Source organism: Monopterus albus, unplaced genomic scaffold, assembly GCF_001952655.1.
Source record: "Monopterus albus unplaced genomic scaffold, M_albus_1.0 scaffold53.1, whole genome shotgun sequence".
Lineage (NCBI taxonomy): Eukaryota > Metazoa > Chordata > Actinopteri > Synbranchiformes > Synbranchidae > Monopterus > Monopterus albus.
Window position 1 is genome coordinate 1,611,644 of NW_018127933.1, and position 19,578 is coordinate 1,631,221.

Sequence of the window (19,578 nt, forward strand, 5' to 3'; positions counted from 1 at the left end):
TCCAAGTAATGCCAATTTAGAGATTTGCTCAGACATTTTCGGAGATGTGCTCAGCTAGCTATCTCTACTTAGCAGCATAACTGTAGCCACTGAGCCACTAGAGATGGGCTAAAGAGCCACATGTGGCTCAGGAGCCACAGGTGCTGACCCCTGTCCTGTAACTGCAACTGTACAGATGGTTACATTTCTTGAGTGCCATTACTTGATATGAATAATTATTGCATCCCTCAAAAGCTGCACATTATATGAACTATTACTTTAGCATTTTTGCACACTTATTAAAGTTCAAGCTCTATATGAGATAACATTGTAGCAAATGTCTATTATGTCCTGTAGTTTATTTTTTAATTAAGCTAACACAATGTACTAGTGGTGTGCCATTATTTATTGTGTAATGTACAAATCATTGTGTTTCAAGGTGTGTAAAAGCACTGTTTACTTTGCACTACAATAGCAATCTATGTACTGTCTCTCTTTAAAAAATAATATTGTCTTGCCCCATTGGTATTTTGAAGAGAACTACCTCAAGACTTTAAGGATGAAAATGAGACAAAATGACTTGTTAAGATGGATGTAGACTCTGCAGGAACAGAACAGCGTAGGAGCAGAATTATATTATGATCTTTGTACCACCCCCAGTGAGGCTGCATGATTGAATGAGAGAGGCACTGTGGCACAAATTGTATGGAATACACTTTATAACATTACTGTTGTACAACATGTGGTAATTTCAATGTGAAACAATAACTAATGAAGCTTTACTTCAAATATACTCCTCAGTACAATTAGTTGCAGGGTTATTTTTAACATGGGCTTTATTTTACTTGTTTATAGCATCATGACAACCAAGCTTCATGAAATGCATCTCACCAGGATGCACCCACAGGGCCTATGCAAACGCCATTAAACCCAAAAAGCAATTAAAACACCCCCCCTCCCCCCATGACCCTCTGCTGCCTAGAGCCCTTCTGTTGTTACTCCAGTTTCTCCACCCTGTGTTGTCAAAGTACAGTCTGTAAATCAGCCCCACCTGCCACCTAGCCAAGGTTAGAAGAAGGGTTTTTCCAGCCACCAGTAGTCATGTCAAATGGCCATGGAGGAGCTGTGGGCAACTAAAAGTCTGAACCAGCAGCTTCCAGAGTGAAGAGGTGGCATCTTTTGCACAGAGAGAGTGGAACAAAGAAAGAGCAACAACCAGGGTTAACATGGGTTTGGCTGTTTGACAGGGAGATGGTTGTTTAGTTATAATGAAGAATAACTGAGCCTGGGATTTTCGAAATGACCCGAGTATAAACCCTTAATTTATCCTTAATCAATCTTATGCCGGTCCAAACTGGGACGACTTTGCACTAATATCTTACAAATAAGCAATACTCCCAAACTTGCATTTCTTATTTTCAGTTTGTGCAGAATGCTATTCATTAATAGCTGTCCAGACGTAAGAAAAGACACCCACGTTCTGCTGTCCACTGGCTCCCTGTGCGGTGTCAAATCATGCTCATAGTCTTATTATTTGGTATGGTACATTAGAGCTTTCAACCAAAGGATTAAAATAAAATGATATTCATTTTATTCCCTTGAGTTTTTTATGCTTCTCACACAACTATACTGTCAATGCAATCTAGTGTCGTAGTTTCATGTAAACATTTTACTTGCTTACTTTCTGTTTACTATAAAATGTATTTGTGTATATGAATTGTGTGTACATATACGGTATATTTGTGTACTTGTCTTGTGGCCGTCACTGTATCACAAGGCTGATAGAGGCAGAGTCCCCAATTAACCTGCATGTCTTTGCACTCACTAACCATGGTACCGTGCTGCCTAAAGTGCTGTATGAATAAACCTAATTTAGCTGCCAGCCGTCACTTAAACATTATCTTTTCATATGTTTAATGGGACAAGCTCTCTCTTTTTGTATTTCATACATCAATTTAGTTGTCTGGGGTGTAATATGTATTACTGTATATCCCCACATGGTGAGGCCAGCATGGCAGCTAGTTAATTCTTACACTCCTGAACACTGAGCTCACAAACCTGCATTCCTCTGCCTCGCATTGTCAGTAGCGGCAAGTGATTGTGTTATTTTTTTGGGTCTCTGACAGCGGCGAGCCCTGCGAACTGCATCGGAAAAGCTGAGGAGTCGGACATCTTTCTCAGCCCCTGCCGTGCAGCACTCACCAGGAACACGAGTCAACCGCTACATCGGGAGGCTCATCGAAGCGCGGCAGACAGAGTCTGAGACATCAGACCTCAACTACATCACCCTGTTCTACAGGAGCAGAGACAGGGAGCGCAGGGTGAGGACGCGCACACATGAACACACACTGAGCATCTGTAGAGAGGCCAGAAGCATGGATTTTGATTTACAAATGGATATAAAATGGAACAAATATATACTTCCTCACAACACATATGGTAACATGCTTCGTGACTGCATCTCCCCTCATGTTATTCTCACACACACACACACACACACACACACACACACACACACACACCCTGCACAGTCTCTAAATCTCTTTGTCCTCCTCTCCCACGCCTGTTTTCTATAATGTCTGTGCGCGTGCATGTATGAGGAATCCACCCACCCTCTCAGGAGGGGGTGCAGATAATGATTTGGGAACGTCTGAGCAGCACACTTGATATCTCTCTCCTATGTGTGCGTGGGTAGAGCCATAAAAGGAGACAGAAAACAGAGTTGTGTGTGTCTGTGTGCAATCTACACATTCATACTGGTAGCAGAAGAATTAAAACCCCACACAAAGTAAAAACTAGTTATTTGTGTCTCAATTTAACTTATTTTAGATGTCTGATCCTTCAGCCACCAGCGGATTAAAATGAAGACACAAATTATTATAAAGTGTTATTTTTTTACTCCCACACAACTACAGTAAAAGACGATGCTGGCAGAGTTCAAAACACTTCACTGTTGCACAGATTCACATCAAACGGCACAACAGATCTTGAGAGGTTTTTTTGATTTCTACATGAGAAAGAGAGAACCATATTTTTGGAGCAGATGTTCATGTATTTTACAGTAGCTTCTTTAGGACAAGCAAACTTGAAATGCATGGATGCAAAATACAACATTAGCTCTAAAGAAAATCCTTTCTCATGCAGAAGTAAAAATAACTTCTGTGTCTATGTTCAAGCCACCTGGACAAAGACCTCCAGTGGCTCCAAAAGATGTAGATTCAATATGTGTCAGTTGTTTGTTTTTGTAATTTGATTAACTGTATTAGGCCACATTCAGACTGAGTTTCAAAGGTGTGGGGAAAACGCAGCCCTCTTCATTCACTTCTATGGGGGGTTGCATTCACTGCAGCCAGCACAAGTACCGTGGCTTTCCATTGGATTCGGTTCAACTTTTGGATAAGGATAATCGCCTTTATTTGGCCAAGTATGTTGCACACAAGGAAGTTGTTTCCGGTACAGAATTGCGGCAGCCATCTGCGGCACCAACTCACACCAATGGAAATTTGGGGGTTCGGTGTCTTGCCCAAGAACACCTCAACATGTGGACTGCAGGCACTGTGATTTGAACTTCCAACCCTCTGGTTGGGAGACGACTGCTCTACCTGCCGAACCAAAGTGCACTATCTGGGGCAAAGGCTCTGCATTGACCGATCACGTATGGGGGATGGTCGGAATGTGGACACCCACAGGAAGAAGACTTTTGTTTACCTTGTTAGCATGAGCATTCACTACTATTTACTCTCAAATCTGGGCCACGGTTAATGCCCAATAATGACATGCTGTGCGTTTTCATTAGTTAGGGTACTGGATGTTAAACGATGCTTTTCATCTACCAATGCCGACATATTGGTAGAAGAAATTGGCGCCAATAAGGTAGAGTGGGCTACGTTAGCAGCATGGCTAACCAAAACACAACCAAAACTCAGGAACTAGAGATGTGAGTGAAGTCACTTGCATCTACTCGTCAAATGTGGCCATATCGTATAAACACTCCCTCTGCAACCCCCTCACCCCCCAGTCAACACAGCCCCTTGCATAAAAACACAGCAGGGAGTTATGTTTTACTGTGCTCAGTCTGAACGCCCACTTATTTTCATCAAATAACAGAAGACTTCACTATTTCAGTGTAGGAGAACTGCTGGGTTTCTGGGTCTGTGTACAAAATCTAATGAAGCTGCTTTCTATAGTATAGTGTGCTGTGTGCACTGTACTTCATGGGAACTTGGAGCCCAACAGCAGATTTTTGCCCCTGGGCCACCAAACAAGTAAACCCAGAGGAGGCTGTGGTATGTGGTGAGATCAGTTCTTAAACAATATACAGATACAAACTAAGTGTCATGTAGCTTTGCAGGGGAGCAGACACACACATCCCAAATCTAAACATGGCGTATGAATATAAGCTTCAACTGAGCTGTTTGTTCCATTGGAAATGGAACAGAAAGCACAGGGAAACCTTCTACTTAAAATGTAAAAATGAGTATCAAGAAACAGCCATGAGCTACCATGCAGTCCTTTCTCAAATATTCCTCTGCACATTGGATGTCCAAAAGAGCACATCCACTCTAAATGGAAAGCTGTGGCCCTATGACATATGTCACATTTATGCATTTAGTGTGTAAGCAGGGTTGGGATACCGTGTGCAAAAGAACATTTTTTACTCTCCATATGCATCTGAAAGGGTGGAGTGCTTCTTCTGTTGACATGTTCTTTGCTTTGTCCTTTCTTAGTATCACCAGGTGTATGACGACCATTTCATCAGCGCAGTGGTTCTCTCCCTCATCCTCGCTGCCTTATTTGGCCTCATCTATCTGCTAATGATCCCACAGTAAGTACATACACACTCTCTCTTCCACATTTGCAGTTCCTCCATTCGTGTACCATAATTGGATCGATCATGCCAAGAGCATGGTGAGACAATTACAAAGGAAGGTGTTTCCACTGCAGTCAGTGGGAAAACTGGGAAAGCCCTTCTCACTCTGGTCTCTCCTCTCTCAGGGGGATGCTGGTGCTGCTGCTGCTTGTGCTGTGTGTTTGTTTCCATGTGGCCTGTGTCATGTACCTGCATCTCACCAGTGTTCAGGTAGGACTCCCCGACTTCTTCCAGAAGGGTTCTGCTCTGAAACCTCTTGAAAATAAAAACTATATATATTTTTGCTCAATCTTAAATAACTATTCAGTCCTTTTATTTTATTGTATTTAGCCAAGATGAATGAAGCCAAACAAACTCATTTATTTTGTTTTCATCTGACAAAAAATGGGCTGCCAGTGTCAGGCATCTCTTCATGTTCTTTGACAAAGTTTATTTGTATAGTTTTGTGAGTTTTGTGATTGTCCTTGTGCCAAGTCAAAAGAACTTGGCACCTGATGTAGTCATTTCTTTGTACATAGATGAGTGTCAGTCACGTTGGAGCGACCATGATGGTGACCATGATTTCCGTGTGCTTTGACATCACATTCTTAACCTCTATATGACACCGTGTTATCGTGCTACATTGGACTGGCTCCTCTAATAGACTTGCACTTAATAGGCCACACCATGAAATTCATTTCATTTCCACTCCTGCCTAGATGATGTGTCCAAAATGCTACTGAAGTAAATAAACAGGTGCTTCATTTACTAACTAGTTCTGTTCTGCAACCCCTTCCCCACCTCCTCCCTTCTCTGATTTTAGTGCCAACCTGGCTGCCTCACCATCCAAATCCGAACAGTGCTGTGCATCTTCCTCGTGCTGCTCACCTACTCTGTTAGCCAGGCCTGTGTGGTAGGTCTGTGTTAGACCCAACCAGTGTTTGTATACATATATTTATCTGTAGAGCATAATTACAGAACTATATGACAATCACAGTGGTTAAAACACACACACAGACACACACACACACATATATATATATATATATATATGAATGAAAATATGAAAGTTGAGTTTTGTCCTTGGAAGCAATTAACAAGAACATCTTAATTCCAAGTTCTCTTATGAGCATTTTCATCGTGAGATCATCTTGTCCCTGGCAGGAGCAAGACATGCAGTGGGCCTGCTTTGTAGTATGCTGTGATGGCACAAAATGGATTAAAGGCCTGAATAAAAACAGTGAAAAAGAACAGAGTGCATAATGCAGAGAAAGGCACTTGAGTTAGATGAGTCTGAAACAGTGTCATCATTTCATTGTTCATCCAGCAGGTTACACAGTTTACAAGTCTCTGCAGTACATGAGCTGGCAGAGCAACGCATCACAGCCGAGCAGATGGTGCTCCAGAGTCTCAGAAGAATAAAGCGTTTATCTTTCAACTGTAAAATACCCATTAAAATATTATAAACGCAAATTGGCTAGTGTCAGCATCAGGCCTAGAGTGTGTGGGTGTGTGACTGTGTAAAACAGAACAAGGACAAGGTACTGTGATAGAAACGTGATGAAGGGATGGCCCTGCAAAGCTCTTGATGATTTTTACTAGTTAATCTAGTCACTGATTATTGATTAAGTTGACAAAATGTCAACAAAAAGCCAGAGGAACCAGAACTTATGTGACAACTTTCTTATTTTGTAAATCAAATTCTAAAAAATTCCAAAGATACTCAGTGTCCTTAGTTAAATGCTAATGCAAGCATACAAATGCTAATGACAGTGCTAACATGCAGATGTTTATCAGGTATATTTAAAAAGTTAATCATCTTGGTTTAGCTTGTAAGAATTCTACCATTTGCTAATTAGTGCAAAAATACAACGTACAGCTGAGACTGATGGGAAAGCCACATTATGTGCATGTACTGTAAGAAAAGTAGCGAATAAGATGAGATTAGAAACTGGTGATGGTGCTTCCAGTAGTCCAAAAGTTTCTTCCAATAGTTTTTGAAAGTAAATCCCACAAGTCTGGTCGTTCACTTTGGTCCAGACTGAAACAAATTATTTATAGAATTTCTGGATGGACTGCTATAAATGTTCCCCTCAGGATGAATTTTTATACCTTGCATGTTCCCTTAACTTCATTGTGTCATCACTGTATTAAAATATGCAGTATTGCAATATTATTCACAGTTTTGCAGAGTTCGATAAAAGGATCAATGCCACTGTCATGACCCTGTTAAATATGAAGCTACAGCCAGGAAAAAAGTCAACAAAAACCTCAACTTAAATTTACATGTATCTTTTTGTCTTGTTACTTGATTAACATAAACCATTATTCAGTCATCAATACTGTCATCAGCTCAATTAATCATTCTGTTGACTGATTAATCAGTTACTTAAAGCTACTCTACCTAATGTCTTTTCAGTCTAGGAGGTTGTTGGTCCAGTGAGATTCAAAACTAGCTGACACCATAAGCTGCTCCTAACCACTCTGCCCCTCCCATCACATCCTGTTTTCTAGCAACAGTGTCAACTATGGATGCCTGGTTAGGACAAACTGTCCAAACTGCAGCCCCAAGTCTGAAGCTAGAGTTACCTGACTAACAGTAAATGTATCAGTCCAGTAGGACGCTCTGGTTATCGTTAATGTGACACAAAGGACTGACATTACACAAAGCTTACTCCAAAATTAAAATCCTATTATTTCACCACAAAGATAAAGTCCTGACCATGCTAGGTGGCTAGTGTTACCAAAACAACCATATTTTCTTTGATAATGTTACCAAAACATTTTAGCTGCAAGACTTAGCTGTCCAGAGCTCCTCCGTGGCTGTTTGACATGACTACTGGTGGCTGGAAAAACCCTTCTTCTAACCTTGGCTAGGTGGCAGGTGGGGCTGATTTACAGACTGTACTTTGACAACACAGGGTGGAGAAGCTGGAATAACAGCAGGAGGGCTCTAGGCAGCAGAGGGTCATGGAGGGTGGGGGTGGTAGCTGAGGGAAACCATGTCCTGTCCCACTGTCACTAGGTTTATCAATGTGGGAAATTTTAGTTAGCACCTTTAACTGGCTGTTCCAGCACTATGCCAGCTCTTCACTGTTTTATATATAACTCACTTCATTTTCATCCATTTCATTCCTGCCTCCAGGTGGGATGTGTTCCTTGGGGGAGAGTTGGGCCAAACTCCAGCCATTCTGTGGAGGAGGTCCCTGCAGATGTTCTTGGGGTCAGACCCTCAAACAGCACAGCGGCAGACAGAGCCTGTCCCAACATGGCGTATGCTCTGCTGTCCTGTGTGGCCGGCACCCTCACCATCATTCCCTACCTCAGAGTCTCCTCGCTCCCCAAGATCTTCCTGCTCCTCCTCCTCTCTGTCACCTACACTGTTGTCATGGAGACCAGCAGCTATCGCCAAGCAGTGGGGTAAACTTTAGCTGCATGTGTGGTGTTGTTTAAATGCTAAAGATGTGTGTTTGTGTTCCAATTTTGGTCCACTGTATGTATGCATGCATAGGTGAACTACTGAGCAGGCCAACCAGACATAGGCCCAGGGGCCCCAGGGGGTCAGGGGCCAAGTGGCAGTTGGTATTTCTTGTTTGAAAGTCACAGAACTTTCAAACTGAACAACTATCTCAAAATGATATAAAATGGGTGCACACAAACTACAAAGCGACCCCAAAGCACTGAAGACAGACACAAAATGACCGCAGGTTTTTTTGGTGTGTATGTGGATGTGTATATATACACACTGTGTTTTTGATTAGTATTTCTTCACTGTGGTTTTAATTTGCCGGTTCAGGAATTTTTGTGTTAATCATTACAACAAAGTTAATAAAATATAAAGAACCAGAGCAGCCATGTTGTTTCTGCGTGTCTGTCTTCCAGCGGTGGTTTCTTCCACACCCGTGGTTATGACCCCGTGTTGGCAGTCTTGTTGTTTTCTGGAGCTCTGGCTCTCCATTCAAGACAGCTGGACCTGAAGCTGCGGCTCGACTATCTCTGGGCTACTCAGGTATATTTAGCTCACTCGCTACTGCTTATGTCTGCACAAGGGTTTATATTTCTACATTCAGTACTCTTGTGTAATAAAAATAATTTCAGTGCAGTTCTCTTTGTAGCCTGTCTTCATCCTGCTGTTATGAAAATGTATTCATTAAAAAGATACCGACACTAATTTCTAATGTATTCTTCAAAGATGCTGATTTCTTATGGTCAAATTGTTCTTACTGCACTGAAAGATGTTTTCTTGTTTAAGGGCTCAGTTTTATGGAGAAATTACTTGATATAATGGAGATTTTCAGATCCACTGTGTGTGGGAGGTGTGTAGTTGTGTGCTTACATGCACAGTCTTTTGCAGTCTCAGTGGATCATGACAGCGTGTACGTTTCTATTTTTGACTGTGAACGTTTCTCTTGTGTGCAAATCATTATCTCCCTCTAGTGATAAGGACAAGCAATTACATCTAGTCTTTGAGCTTCAGGCCACAATAAAGGTTCATTGTGTTGAGACAGCAGAGCATCACTTTCAGTTTGGATCTCCATTCTCTCTGTTGAAACCCTCCTCCTCTTCTCCACCCGTTTGTTGTGTGATTGCTGTTGGCGTCCAGGCAGAGGAGGAGAGAGATGACATGGAGAAGGTGAAGCTGGACAACAAGAGGATCCTGTTCAACCTGCTGCCGGCTCATGTGGCTCAGCACTTCCTCATGTCAAACCCCAGGAACATGGTGAGCATCCACAGACATGTTCAGGCTCGTCCCACGAGGATCTAAAAAGAGTTAACACCCTCTCTGAAACTCCCTGGAGGTGCTGGTTTGGTGATTTACAGGTCAAACAATGTTTAGACTTAGATTGTTTAATCTGAGTCATTTAAAGGCCTGAAGAGGAAAAACTGCAAAGTATTTACAAGGAATAACAAAGACCATGGAAAAGTATGACAAAAAGCAGCAACATAATTTTGAATAGGAGAATTTCTTATGGTGCTGTTTATTAATATTACTGGTTAAGTGCATTATTATTACATATATTAATAGAATGCTAATTTATCCTTAATCTTACAGACAAGAACAGTAATTCAAGATCTGCTTGCTGCTTCAAGGTTTATAAGGATGAGACGAGCTGGGGCGATTCCTGACTATGTTAAGTTAATGGTAACTGTTTTAACAGCATATTTCAATTGAAAGCAAGTTTTAACTGCGTGTTGAAAAATGTTGACACACACACTCACAGTCGCTCCCGTAGTAGTTGCAAATAAAATGGATTTATTTGTTTAACCGTTTGTCTTAAACTTGATTACAAAATAATAAAACACAGTAAATGCTTGTGCGTGTCCACAGACTATGCACAGTTCCACAAGTTTGCATCACCTTCCACAAAAACGCGATCAGAAAACCGGTGTTGTCTCCCTATCAAGATGTGTTTCCACTAATCTGAACCCTAACCTTGTCCTAACCGTAACCACTAACATAATAAGGCAGTAAATGTAACCACATGTCAACATGTAAATATTAATATTTAGCAGCAGTATTAATGTTGGCTCCCACAATCTAGACAATGGTTCAGCATTTACTTGATGGCCTCCAGTATCATTGTGTAAACTGGTGGGTCAGCTTTGATGTTACACATCAGAATTAAGCATATTTAGCATATTAGCTCAAAATTGTGGCTAATTGTATAGCAGCATAATGAGAAAGGGTGGTTCAGGAACATTTTGGGTTGCAGCAGACTTGGGTCAGAATTAAAGAACTTTACTCTACTGCACTTCCATAAAGGTTGGGCTTAAAAGAATGATGGTCAAAATCACAGGTGCACAGGCCAAGATATCCAAACTTTCAGTACATAAGTGTGAATCAAACTCCAAAAATACTGGATCCCACATTTCCCACAGTGCAGTTCAACAGCCTCTTTACATTAGGCCCAGTTTTTCTGGTAAACACCCATGTCAATCTTCGTGCACCTAGTTTGTATCACAGACTTTCTGTTAAAGATTTAAAGTCTACAATCCAAGCTGAAATAACATAACATTGTTTTATCTTTTCATCATTATCAACAAACCCTGATCAAAACCACATTTAGTGCCACAGTTAGCCTGTGCCACTGTGCCAAAAAACACACAAATGCACTTTTTGTTTCATTGAACATGGACATTGTAGTTTATTCTCCAGGACTACAGTTTGGACTATATGAAGCATGCTCTGGATCACGGGTCACACTGCTTTGCTAGTCGGAGCTGAAAGCAACAGGCTACACTGGTCCTGACTAATGTATAGACGGTACATTAGTAGGTTAAATTCATGGTCGGGTTTGAGCTTATTGGGGACTTTGTTAATAGAGATAAAAAGATGAAGTATCCTTTAACAATCTGTGGGCTATGCATTAGACGGTGCAGGGATCATCTGAGGCTGAGACTAGCAAACACGGGGGGCAGGAGGAAGTATGTTTCCGGCACACTGATGACCCCCCCACTCCGGGGGACTTCACTGTATATAAAGGCTTCCTCCTGGCTCTGTGCTAAAGGTCACCCATACACTGTATTCCTAACACAACACAGTGGGATGCTGCTGCCTGAGTGTTGCACCGCTCCAACAGAATACTTACATAATAACTGAACAATCATTTTCACTGCATCTGAAACTATGGCGCTTACCTATTATTAGTACATGGGCAATATTTAAGGTGATGGACAGAGCTTTCATCCTTTTCAATGCCTTTTCAATCTCGCATCCCTTCTCATAGTAGGGATGAAAAAACCCAAACACCAAACATACTTTCTCACTTTCCTCTACTATATTTGCTTTTCTTTTGGCTTGACAGTTATTGCTTCAATTAGAACCAAGAGGGTCCCAGTACCATTTAGCCCTTCTAGATTAGTTTTTGTTACATGCTTGCAGGACTTGGCAGCTGATTGATGATGCAACTGTAATATGGTTGTCAGAGACAATGACAATAAAGCTCTTAAATCTTAAGCAGCAGCTTCAATATGTGAAGCTTTTTTGTTCAGCAGCATCTCAAATTATCCTGCATGAAATCTGTTTCTATATAAAAATACTCATAAATTCATAAGGACCTTACAATATGTGCAACAAGGATACATGTTTTTTGTCCAATGTATGCAAGTGTAATTTCCCTAGTAGGTGTCAGCAATACCAGTGGGAAATACAGCATTTATTGGCCTAGAGAGAAATTACAACCAAGAGACTGTAAAAGCAATGGAAAAAATGTTCTGGACTCATTTCCATCTGTGAAGGAATTGAAATGTCATTTGAGGGTATTCACAGGAGTTACCAGTATGCAATAAAAAGTACTGGTACTCATATGGGAATACATTCAGGACTTTTATTGTATAAACTACTTTTTTTATCCCCCAGTACATACTGACATTGTGGAAACAAACCAGGTGTTCTCATTGGAACTACTGATCTCTACTGAAAAAACAATCCTTTTAAAAACTGCTGAAAGTTTGTTCTGTGGAGTGTGCAGAGTAAAGCGTAAACTATAAATGTCTGTTCAAAATTTTTTATTCGATTTTTTTTTTCACATCTCTGAGCACAAAAGTTTCTTAAACATCCATCAAACTGGCAACAACGGTGCCAACAGAAATGTCAAAACCAAAGACCATAAGACCAAAGCTGCCTGTGTGTCTAGACACCACCGGTGCCACGATGAAAACATGTTTTATTTTCTCATTACTGACTAACTAATCCAGGTTCAGTGGTCAACTTACTAGAGTTCTGGATCTTTCAACCACATTCTAACACTCGTCTTCAGCAGTTGGCACAGGTGTCCTCATATGACCACTGAGTGTGACATTTCAGTTATGCCATTAACACTCATAGCCGACCGCTTGTTACCATTTGACCAAAGTTCCACACTTAACCACAAGTCATATGATGACACCAAGTCAGCTCATTTCACTGAAGAAGACTGATGTGGTTGAAAGCTCCAAAAAAACTAGCAAGTAAACTACATTTTTTGGTGCCTTTGAAAACCAGAGTTACAAGTTGCTTCACATGTGCACATAAAACACAGCCTTGTATATTACTAAGAAAAAATTTCCATGCTCAAATATTTATTTGAAATTTGGGTGAACTGACCCTTTAGTGCCTTGTGATTTCTGCTTCACAAAGCAACATTCTTTGCCCTCTTTTTCTTTCTTTTTTTTAATTCTGGTGATCATTACAGTGCAGCTAGATTAAGCCATTTCAACTAATATAAACCTCCTCCCCTCCAGGACCTGTACTACCAGTCTTACGCTCAAGTTGGAGTGTTGTTTGCCTCCATTGCCAACTTTAATGATTTCTACATCGAGCTGGACGGGAACAATATGGGAGTCGAGTGTCTGAGGCTGCTCAATGAGATAATCGCGGACTTTGATGAAGTGAGTCAAACACCTCATAAATCTGCAGTTTTTATATATTTTTCTGGCAGGATTTATGTTGGCCTGCTCTGCCACTGGAGAGTCTAGAGGGGAACACTGGTGCAGTTCATTTTCAAAGTTGTGGCCATGACTGTGAGTTTAAAAAAATACTGTTAATGCAATGTAATAAGCAATGGTCACAGTCTGGAAGGTTCTTCACAATAAGGAATTACTTACAGATGACATTTGGCCTGTTGAACACATAAAGCATTAATTTACTCAAACACACAAAGTGCCAGTACAACTTATGATATACTGTACTTGTCCTTAAACTGACAGTTTACTCCAATCTGATTTGAAAATTGTAATAATTGTAATGTTTTTCTTTCAGCTGATGGATAAAGAGTGCTACAGGGATATAGAGAAAATCAAGACTATCGGCAGTACGTACATGGCGGCAGTAGGGCTGGTTCCTACAACTGCCTCCAAGGTACACGTGCATTAGCTATGGTTAGATATTGTGTGAATTTTTAGTGTGTGTTTGCAGCATATTAGCAGGTTCAGAATGTACATGACTTTTTTTTGTGAGGCCCAGTATTTTCAAGTAGCTGTTCTCTTGGTGTTGATGTTTAGGCACATTTCACTCCCCAAATCTTCTGTGAAGGATTACAAGCCTTGGTGGCATCAGCATGTTCTGCATTCATAAAGTTTCTTTAAATCCTGCAAAGTGGACAAACAAAAGAGCCCTTTCTACAATTTCTGCAGGCTGCAAACCTAACAATCAGTCACAGCGGTGGTTTGACTCTGGGGAAAACCTGGTGCAAACTTTTGTGGCGGTTGTAGATACTAATGTCACATCACACATTAGGGAAATGGAGGCTGGTATCACTTCCTACCTTTGACGTAAGCAAGCCTGTTTGTGCATAAACGTATTCTTTATGTGTGTGTTTCTGATGTTTAGGCGAAGAAGTCCATCACCTCACATTTATGCACAGTGTCTGACTTTGCCATCGAGATGTTCAATGTCCTGGATGCCATCAACTACCAGTCTTACAACGACTTTGTCCTGAGAGTAGGTGAGTGAAAAGGCACACACGTGTGTACACGCACATGGTGGTCTGTGTAAACACTGGTGTGAGTGCTCCTGACCTATTGAACTGGACACCGTGGATGCTTAGTGCCAGTAAGTTTAGTAGGAAATGCATCACAGAAAGAGCGCTCCCCTCCAGGAAGCTTGTCACGGCGAGACCTGGCCTTCTGGGTTCTATTGTGTTGGGTATCCTGTGGGGAGCTGGGACAGGAGCACTTGTTTAATCCCAGCACAAGCTGGTGTACACAGTGCCATCCTGTCTGCAGACCCTGGAGCTACATCTACAAAAGGTGCATGTGTTTGCATGGTCAGCTGTACCCACAAAACCCAAATACTGGTCATTTGTGTAATACAGCATTTCCAGAAAGCACAGAGAAGCTCTGTTTGGCTAGGTATGGCCTACATTTCCCATACTGCAGTCCACCCCTGGACCGCTGGAAACTCCAGAGGGTGGAGGGGCTGGTGTATGATTAGCAGTTCATTTGTGTTTATGCAACACCTTTCACATCCTTTCCTTTCCTGCTCTGGACTTTTTCATACTGGAAACAGTATGAGCTGATATGGGCTAAAAGTCACCCGACAGTTATTACTTATTTGAGTCCTGATGTAATTGCACCTTGCATATTTTAAAAGGCCATCATCTTGTCATCAGCTGCATAACAACACTGGTTCGACAAGGGCCTTGACTTGGTCCCAGTTCTGATGTTGACCAGTGACTTGCAGCAGGCACTACAGTATGTTACAAACTAAGCTCCATGTGACAATCAATCTGCTCCTTTAAATCTGGAAACTAGGAATTAGGCTTCACGTGTACAGTCTGATGACCCCGATGTTGTGAGCTCTCCTGTTACGGCCATACCAGGTATCAATGTGGGACCGGTGGTGGCCGGAGTGATTGGAGCCAGAAGGCCTCAGTATGACATCTGGGGGAACACAGTGAATGTAGCCAGCAGGATGGACAGCACTGGAGTACAAGGAAAGATACAGGTACAGTGCTGCTGTCACACTTTGCCTTTCTTCTTCTTTTTCCACTTTAATTTTACTTGGTATAATCTATTTTTCAAAAGAGACAAAGGACAGCACAAATACAGCTTTATGACAACAAATGTAATACACACAAAATAAGCAGGCCAACAAAGCTGTAACTGAACACAAAAGAGCACAGAGAAAAATCCGGTTAAGTTTTACTTGATGTATTTGAGTCAAAAACAAGTTTCCTCTTGCTGGATCTGAAAGGTCATTAGCTTAGCATATACTGTAGCAGGGGGACACAGTTAGCCTGGGCCTGTCCAAAAATACACCCACCGTCACCTTTGAGGCTCTCTAATAAACACTTTATATCAAGTTTGCTTAAATGGTACACAGAAATAAGAGTGTAAAAGTGTATGAATGCCTGAAGTTTTTCTTAATAAACAACAGCTGAACTTTGTGCAGGATCCAAATTCCTCTTGTCACATGGAAGTTGCCAGGTTTGGTACCATTATGACTACACAGAAACCAAAACCAGAACCTAGTCTCCATGAATTTTGCATCACCTGTGACAGCAGAAGTAGGATGATACCTGTGGTCCAACACTCCCTCAAACAAATTGTTTTACATTTATGTTTAAGTCAGGTGCTTTAGAGTTTTTGCTTGGACATGCTAGTTTCCCCTCGCTTCCAGTCATTTTGCTAAGCTGCTTTCCTGTATATTTGGCATACATACTTGAGAATGATATCAGTCATCTCATCCAATTCTCTGTGACAAAGTAAATATACAGTACCAAAAGAGCTACCTTTGTTTTCTATGCACAGACATTAGACACTTATCAGGTAACCCTCATCAGGTGATCGAGAAGGTCCATACAGTGTGTATGGACTTGGTGTAACCCAGGTGTCTATCCCAGGGAAAAGGCTGGTGTAATACATCATAAGTAACATCACACACCTCCTTCCTCCTTCAGGTGACAGAAGACGTTTATCGCCTCATCACAGAATACTACAACTTTGTTTGCCGCGGCCAGGTCAGTGTGAAGGGCAAAGGTCAGATGCTCACGTACTTCCTTGAAGGGCGCAGACAAGGCAGCAGACCATCTCAAATTCAGCAGCAGCCTGGAAACGCTGGGCATCGGTCGAGTGCGTTTGCCCACGGTACTGTGTGCACCAGGCTGAGCCCCGCCCCAAGTGTTGCCGCCTATGCTACGATCAGGACCCCGAGCCCGAGCACGGTCAAACCAACTGCCTCCACCAGCACCACCAGGTACCTGCCCTCTGTCCCGACAGCAATGGTGTGAGGGATGCTGTCTCCATGGTAACCATGGAAAACAAGAAAATGAGATTTGGAGAATTGCATGGATGGCAACAAGATGTCGCAGAGAGAGCTTAAACAAGAGGGAAGGTTGTTCTCCACTCCACTCTTCTTCTACTGTCTGCGAAACACAGAGAAGTTGATGCACCAATCGTCCAATGGGAGGCCTGGACTCGGGCCTGGACTGCTTTAGGCAGCCTCAATCAGACTCTCCCTCCACACTTGAGCCCTGCTTGTTGTTCCACACCACAGGTTGTCATGAACAGGATACAGGAAACTTTATCCACGTTGCTCTGTAATCAATCAAAGGCCAAGGATGTCTCCGGGATTTCAGAGTCGACTCCCAAAACTGTATCCACATCCAGAACAATCAAAATCGGCATCAAAATAAAAACACATTGCAATGCACAATTGATAGTGTAGCACGCAAGTCTCTCACCACAACAAGAGCATCCAGAAATTCTTTTAACTATTTCAGCTGACCCATTTCTCTCAGTTTGAAACCAAATCAGTGCTGTTGCCTTAGCAACTTCTCCTCACAATGAGTTTCTTGCCATTTTTTTGGTTGCATTTTTGATTGTTTATTGCTTTATTGGACACTAATTCAGGGGAATTAATTACAGGGGCATTGTTGTCCAAGAGTACACATATGATTTTAAAGTGGATGAAGCCAAATGTATAATTGTAAATGGCAGGTAATGGTATAAACTTGCCAAAATACAACAGGGCATTGCCTTCAATCATTTCTGGGTCAGTGATACAGTACATTTAGGACCCATCACTGAAACCCTCTAATGGCACACGAGGTAAACTCTTGATAACCTGAGCCAAGCCGCTCAGTGTCTTTAAGTGCATGATGCCACTGCTGCATTTCAGTCATGTTTGCTGTCCGTTTCCCTGTGATGCTTGACTTCCAGATTCTTCCTTGTCAAAGTGTAGCAATAAAGCGGTTTGTCTCCTATCTCAGCCTATTCACCCCTTGCATGCTGTAGCCAGCTGGACCCTATTTTGATCTGACAGTGTATGTAGCCGATAGAGTGTGCATAGCTAGCCACACCAGTCTGTATCTCTGTGGAGTTGAAGCATGACTTAGAAAACTTATTTTCTGTATCGTACGAGTGTGATTCCTTACTCATGGAACAATATAAAAAAATAAAAATAAAAAATCTTTTTTTCTGCATACCTGTTTATTTAAAAAAAGTTTTCTATTAACATATTATGTTCTACTATTTTTATGAACTAAAAGCTGCTTTGGATAGAAAAGAAAACTGTTGTTTTTGAGGAGACACCCAAACCTCTGTGTCTGGCCTCCTCATACAAACCCAGATGATTTATTTTATGGTATAGCATGCTCCTCACAGTATGGCTGACCGCAGCTATTAACTTTCCTCTAATGTATTCGAGCATGCACTGCCTGCAAGCCCGTGGCTCATGCATGCTCTGATTACAAATTTCAGGCCGAGCAGCGGACAGACAGTGACTCTGTTTAAATGTCGTCCTGATGCATGCGCTAAAGGTAGCGGTTCTCTTGAATGTACGGTGCTTTTTTTTGACCCGTCTTCTTCATGAACTTGGTGTGAGAACCTTTTTGAGGACATATTTCAGGATAGTCGGACATTGGGCCGGGGACTCCTCCTCCCTGCTCCTGCTGTAGTCAACAGGTAGCTGGTTTTCAAATGTGCCAACCTATTTTCATAAACATATCAAACTTTTTGTGTTGAGCTGTAGCACAACTGAACATGTGGCTACAGCTATTGTTGATTTCCTTTTGTTGAATGGCTGTATTTTTACTGTTTGAGCTGTTATTTAACAGTTTTGTAACTCAAAGTGATTGAAAGTGTTGATTTTGGAGAGATGACCTGGCTAAAATGATGTACTTTACATTTCTAAGAGGTAAAAATGAGAAGTTTTATACTCTTGCTTTAAAACATTGATGGAAAATGGATGGAAAGGAATGATGTACAATATTTTTTCCTGTAAATTGAATATTTTGATACTGTATGATACGGGTTTCAATTGTTATATGTAGGTATTACTAGCCATTACTGTACATTGTAGGGTCTTTTTCAGAGGACTATTATGAATGATGCGATATTTGTTGAGTTTTGTTGAAGATGTATTTGAAATGTTTTACGTGAATGTACATTTTGTTAAAGATGATATTTTATACTAAGTGTTTGCACTGCGATAATATTGACCTATTATAAAAATAAAGCCAGTAGGGACATCTCCTGGATTAAGAGCATTCTTCCTGTTTTCATTTTTACCTATACACACATGCATGGGGGAACCATCAAAGCCAGTTATACAATTACACAAAAGTAAAATAAGAAATGGCAGCAGATGTAAGAAGCTGAGGCTAAATGCTGTGGTAAATGCTCTGCAGAGAGGGCAGTGGAGTCCTGGTGATCTTCTCTGGAGTCTTTACCACTCTCTGCAGGCACTTGCGGTCCATAGCAGTGGTGCTGCTGTACCAGACAGTGATGCAGCTGGTCAAGATGCTCTCAGCGATGCAGCTGTAGAAGTTGGATTCTAGGCGACATGCCAAACCTCCTCAGCCTCCTCAGGAAGTACAGCCGCCGTTGGGCCTTCTTGACCAGCTGTGTGGTGTTATGTGTCCAAGTGAGGTCCTCACTGATGTGGACGCCCAGGTATTTGAAGCTGCTCACCCTCTCTACCTCAAGCCCCCAGATGAACAGTGGCCGATGAGATCTCCTCTCCTTCCTCATGTCCACTATCATCTCCTTCGTCTTGTCCGTGTTGAGGCTGAGATTATTGTCCTTGCACCATGACACCAGACCGGCCACCTCCCTCCTGTAGGCTGCTTCGTCCTCGCCAGTGATGCGACCTATCACTGCGGTGTTGTCCGTGAACTTTAGGATGATGTTGTCCTTGTAGGAGGTGACACAGTCATGGGTCAACAGGGTGTAGAGGATGGGACTGAGGACACATCCCTGGGGGGTGCCAGTGTTTGTAACAATGCTGGCTGAAGTCCTATTGCCAATCCTGACAGTCTGGGGCCTGC

The 19,578-nt window shown here is 41.9% G+C and overlaps 1 protein-coding gene across 2 annotated transcripts in view; it reads left to right on the forward strand.

Moving 5' to 3' along the window:
• adcy1a (adenylate cyclase 1a) overlaps positions 1 to 18,789 on the forward strand; it is a 41,214-nt gene extending 22,425 nt beyond the window's left edge. Inside the window, exons 9-21 of one of the 2 annotated variants that reach the window (XM_020601937.1) lie at positions 2,106 to 2,300; positions 4,707 to 4,804; positions 4,975 to 5,059; positions 5,652 to 5,741; positions 7,974 to 8,248; positions 8,711 to 8,837; positions 9,432 to 9,548; positions 9,882 to 9,971; positions 13,052 to 13,198; positions 13,569 to 13,667; positions 14,139 to 14,253; positions 15,130 to 15,254; positions 16,210 to 18,789. In XM_020601937.1, coding sequence (XP_020457593.1) covers positions 2,106 to 2,300; positions 4,707 to 4,804; positions 4,975 to 5,059; positions 5,652 to 5,741; positions 7,974 to 8,248; positions 8,711 to 8,837; positions 9,432 to 9,548; positions 9,882 to 9,971; positions 13,052 to 13,198; positions 13,569 to 13,667; positions 14,139 to 14,253; positions 15,130 to 15,254; positions 16,210 to 16,539 — 1,893 coding nt within the window. In that variant the 3' untranslated portion in view covers positions 16,540 to 18,789. The remainder of the gene's footprint in view (positions 1 to 2,105; positions 2,301 to 4,706; positions 4,805 to 4,974; positions 5,060 to 5,651; positions 5,742 to 7,973; positions 8,249 to 8,710; positions 8,838 to 9,431; positions 9,549 to 9,881; positions 9,972 to 13,051; positions 13,199 to 13,568; positions 13,668 to 14,138; positions 14,254 to 15,129; positions 15,255 to 16,209) is intronic. The other variant, XM_020601938.1, reaches the window with a different exon arrangement.
• The last annotated feature ends 789 nt before the right edge of the window (positions 18,790 to 19,578 follow it).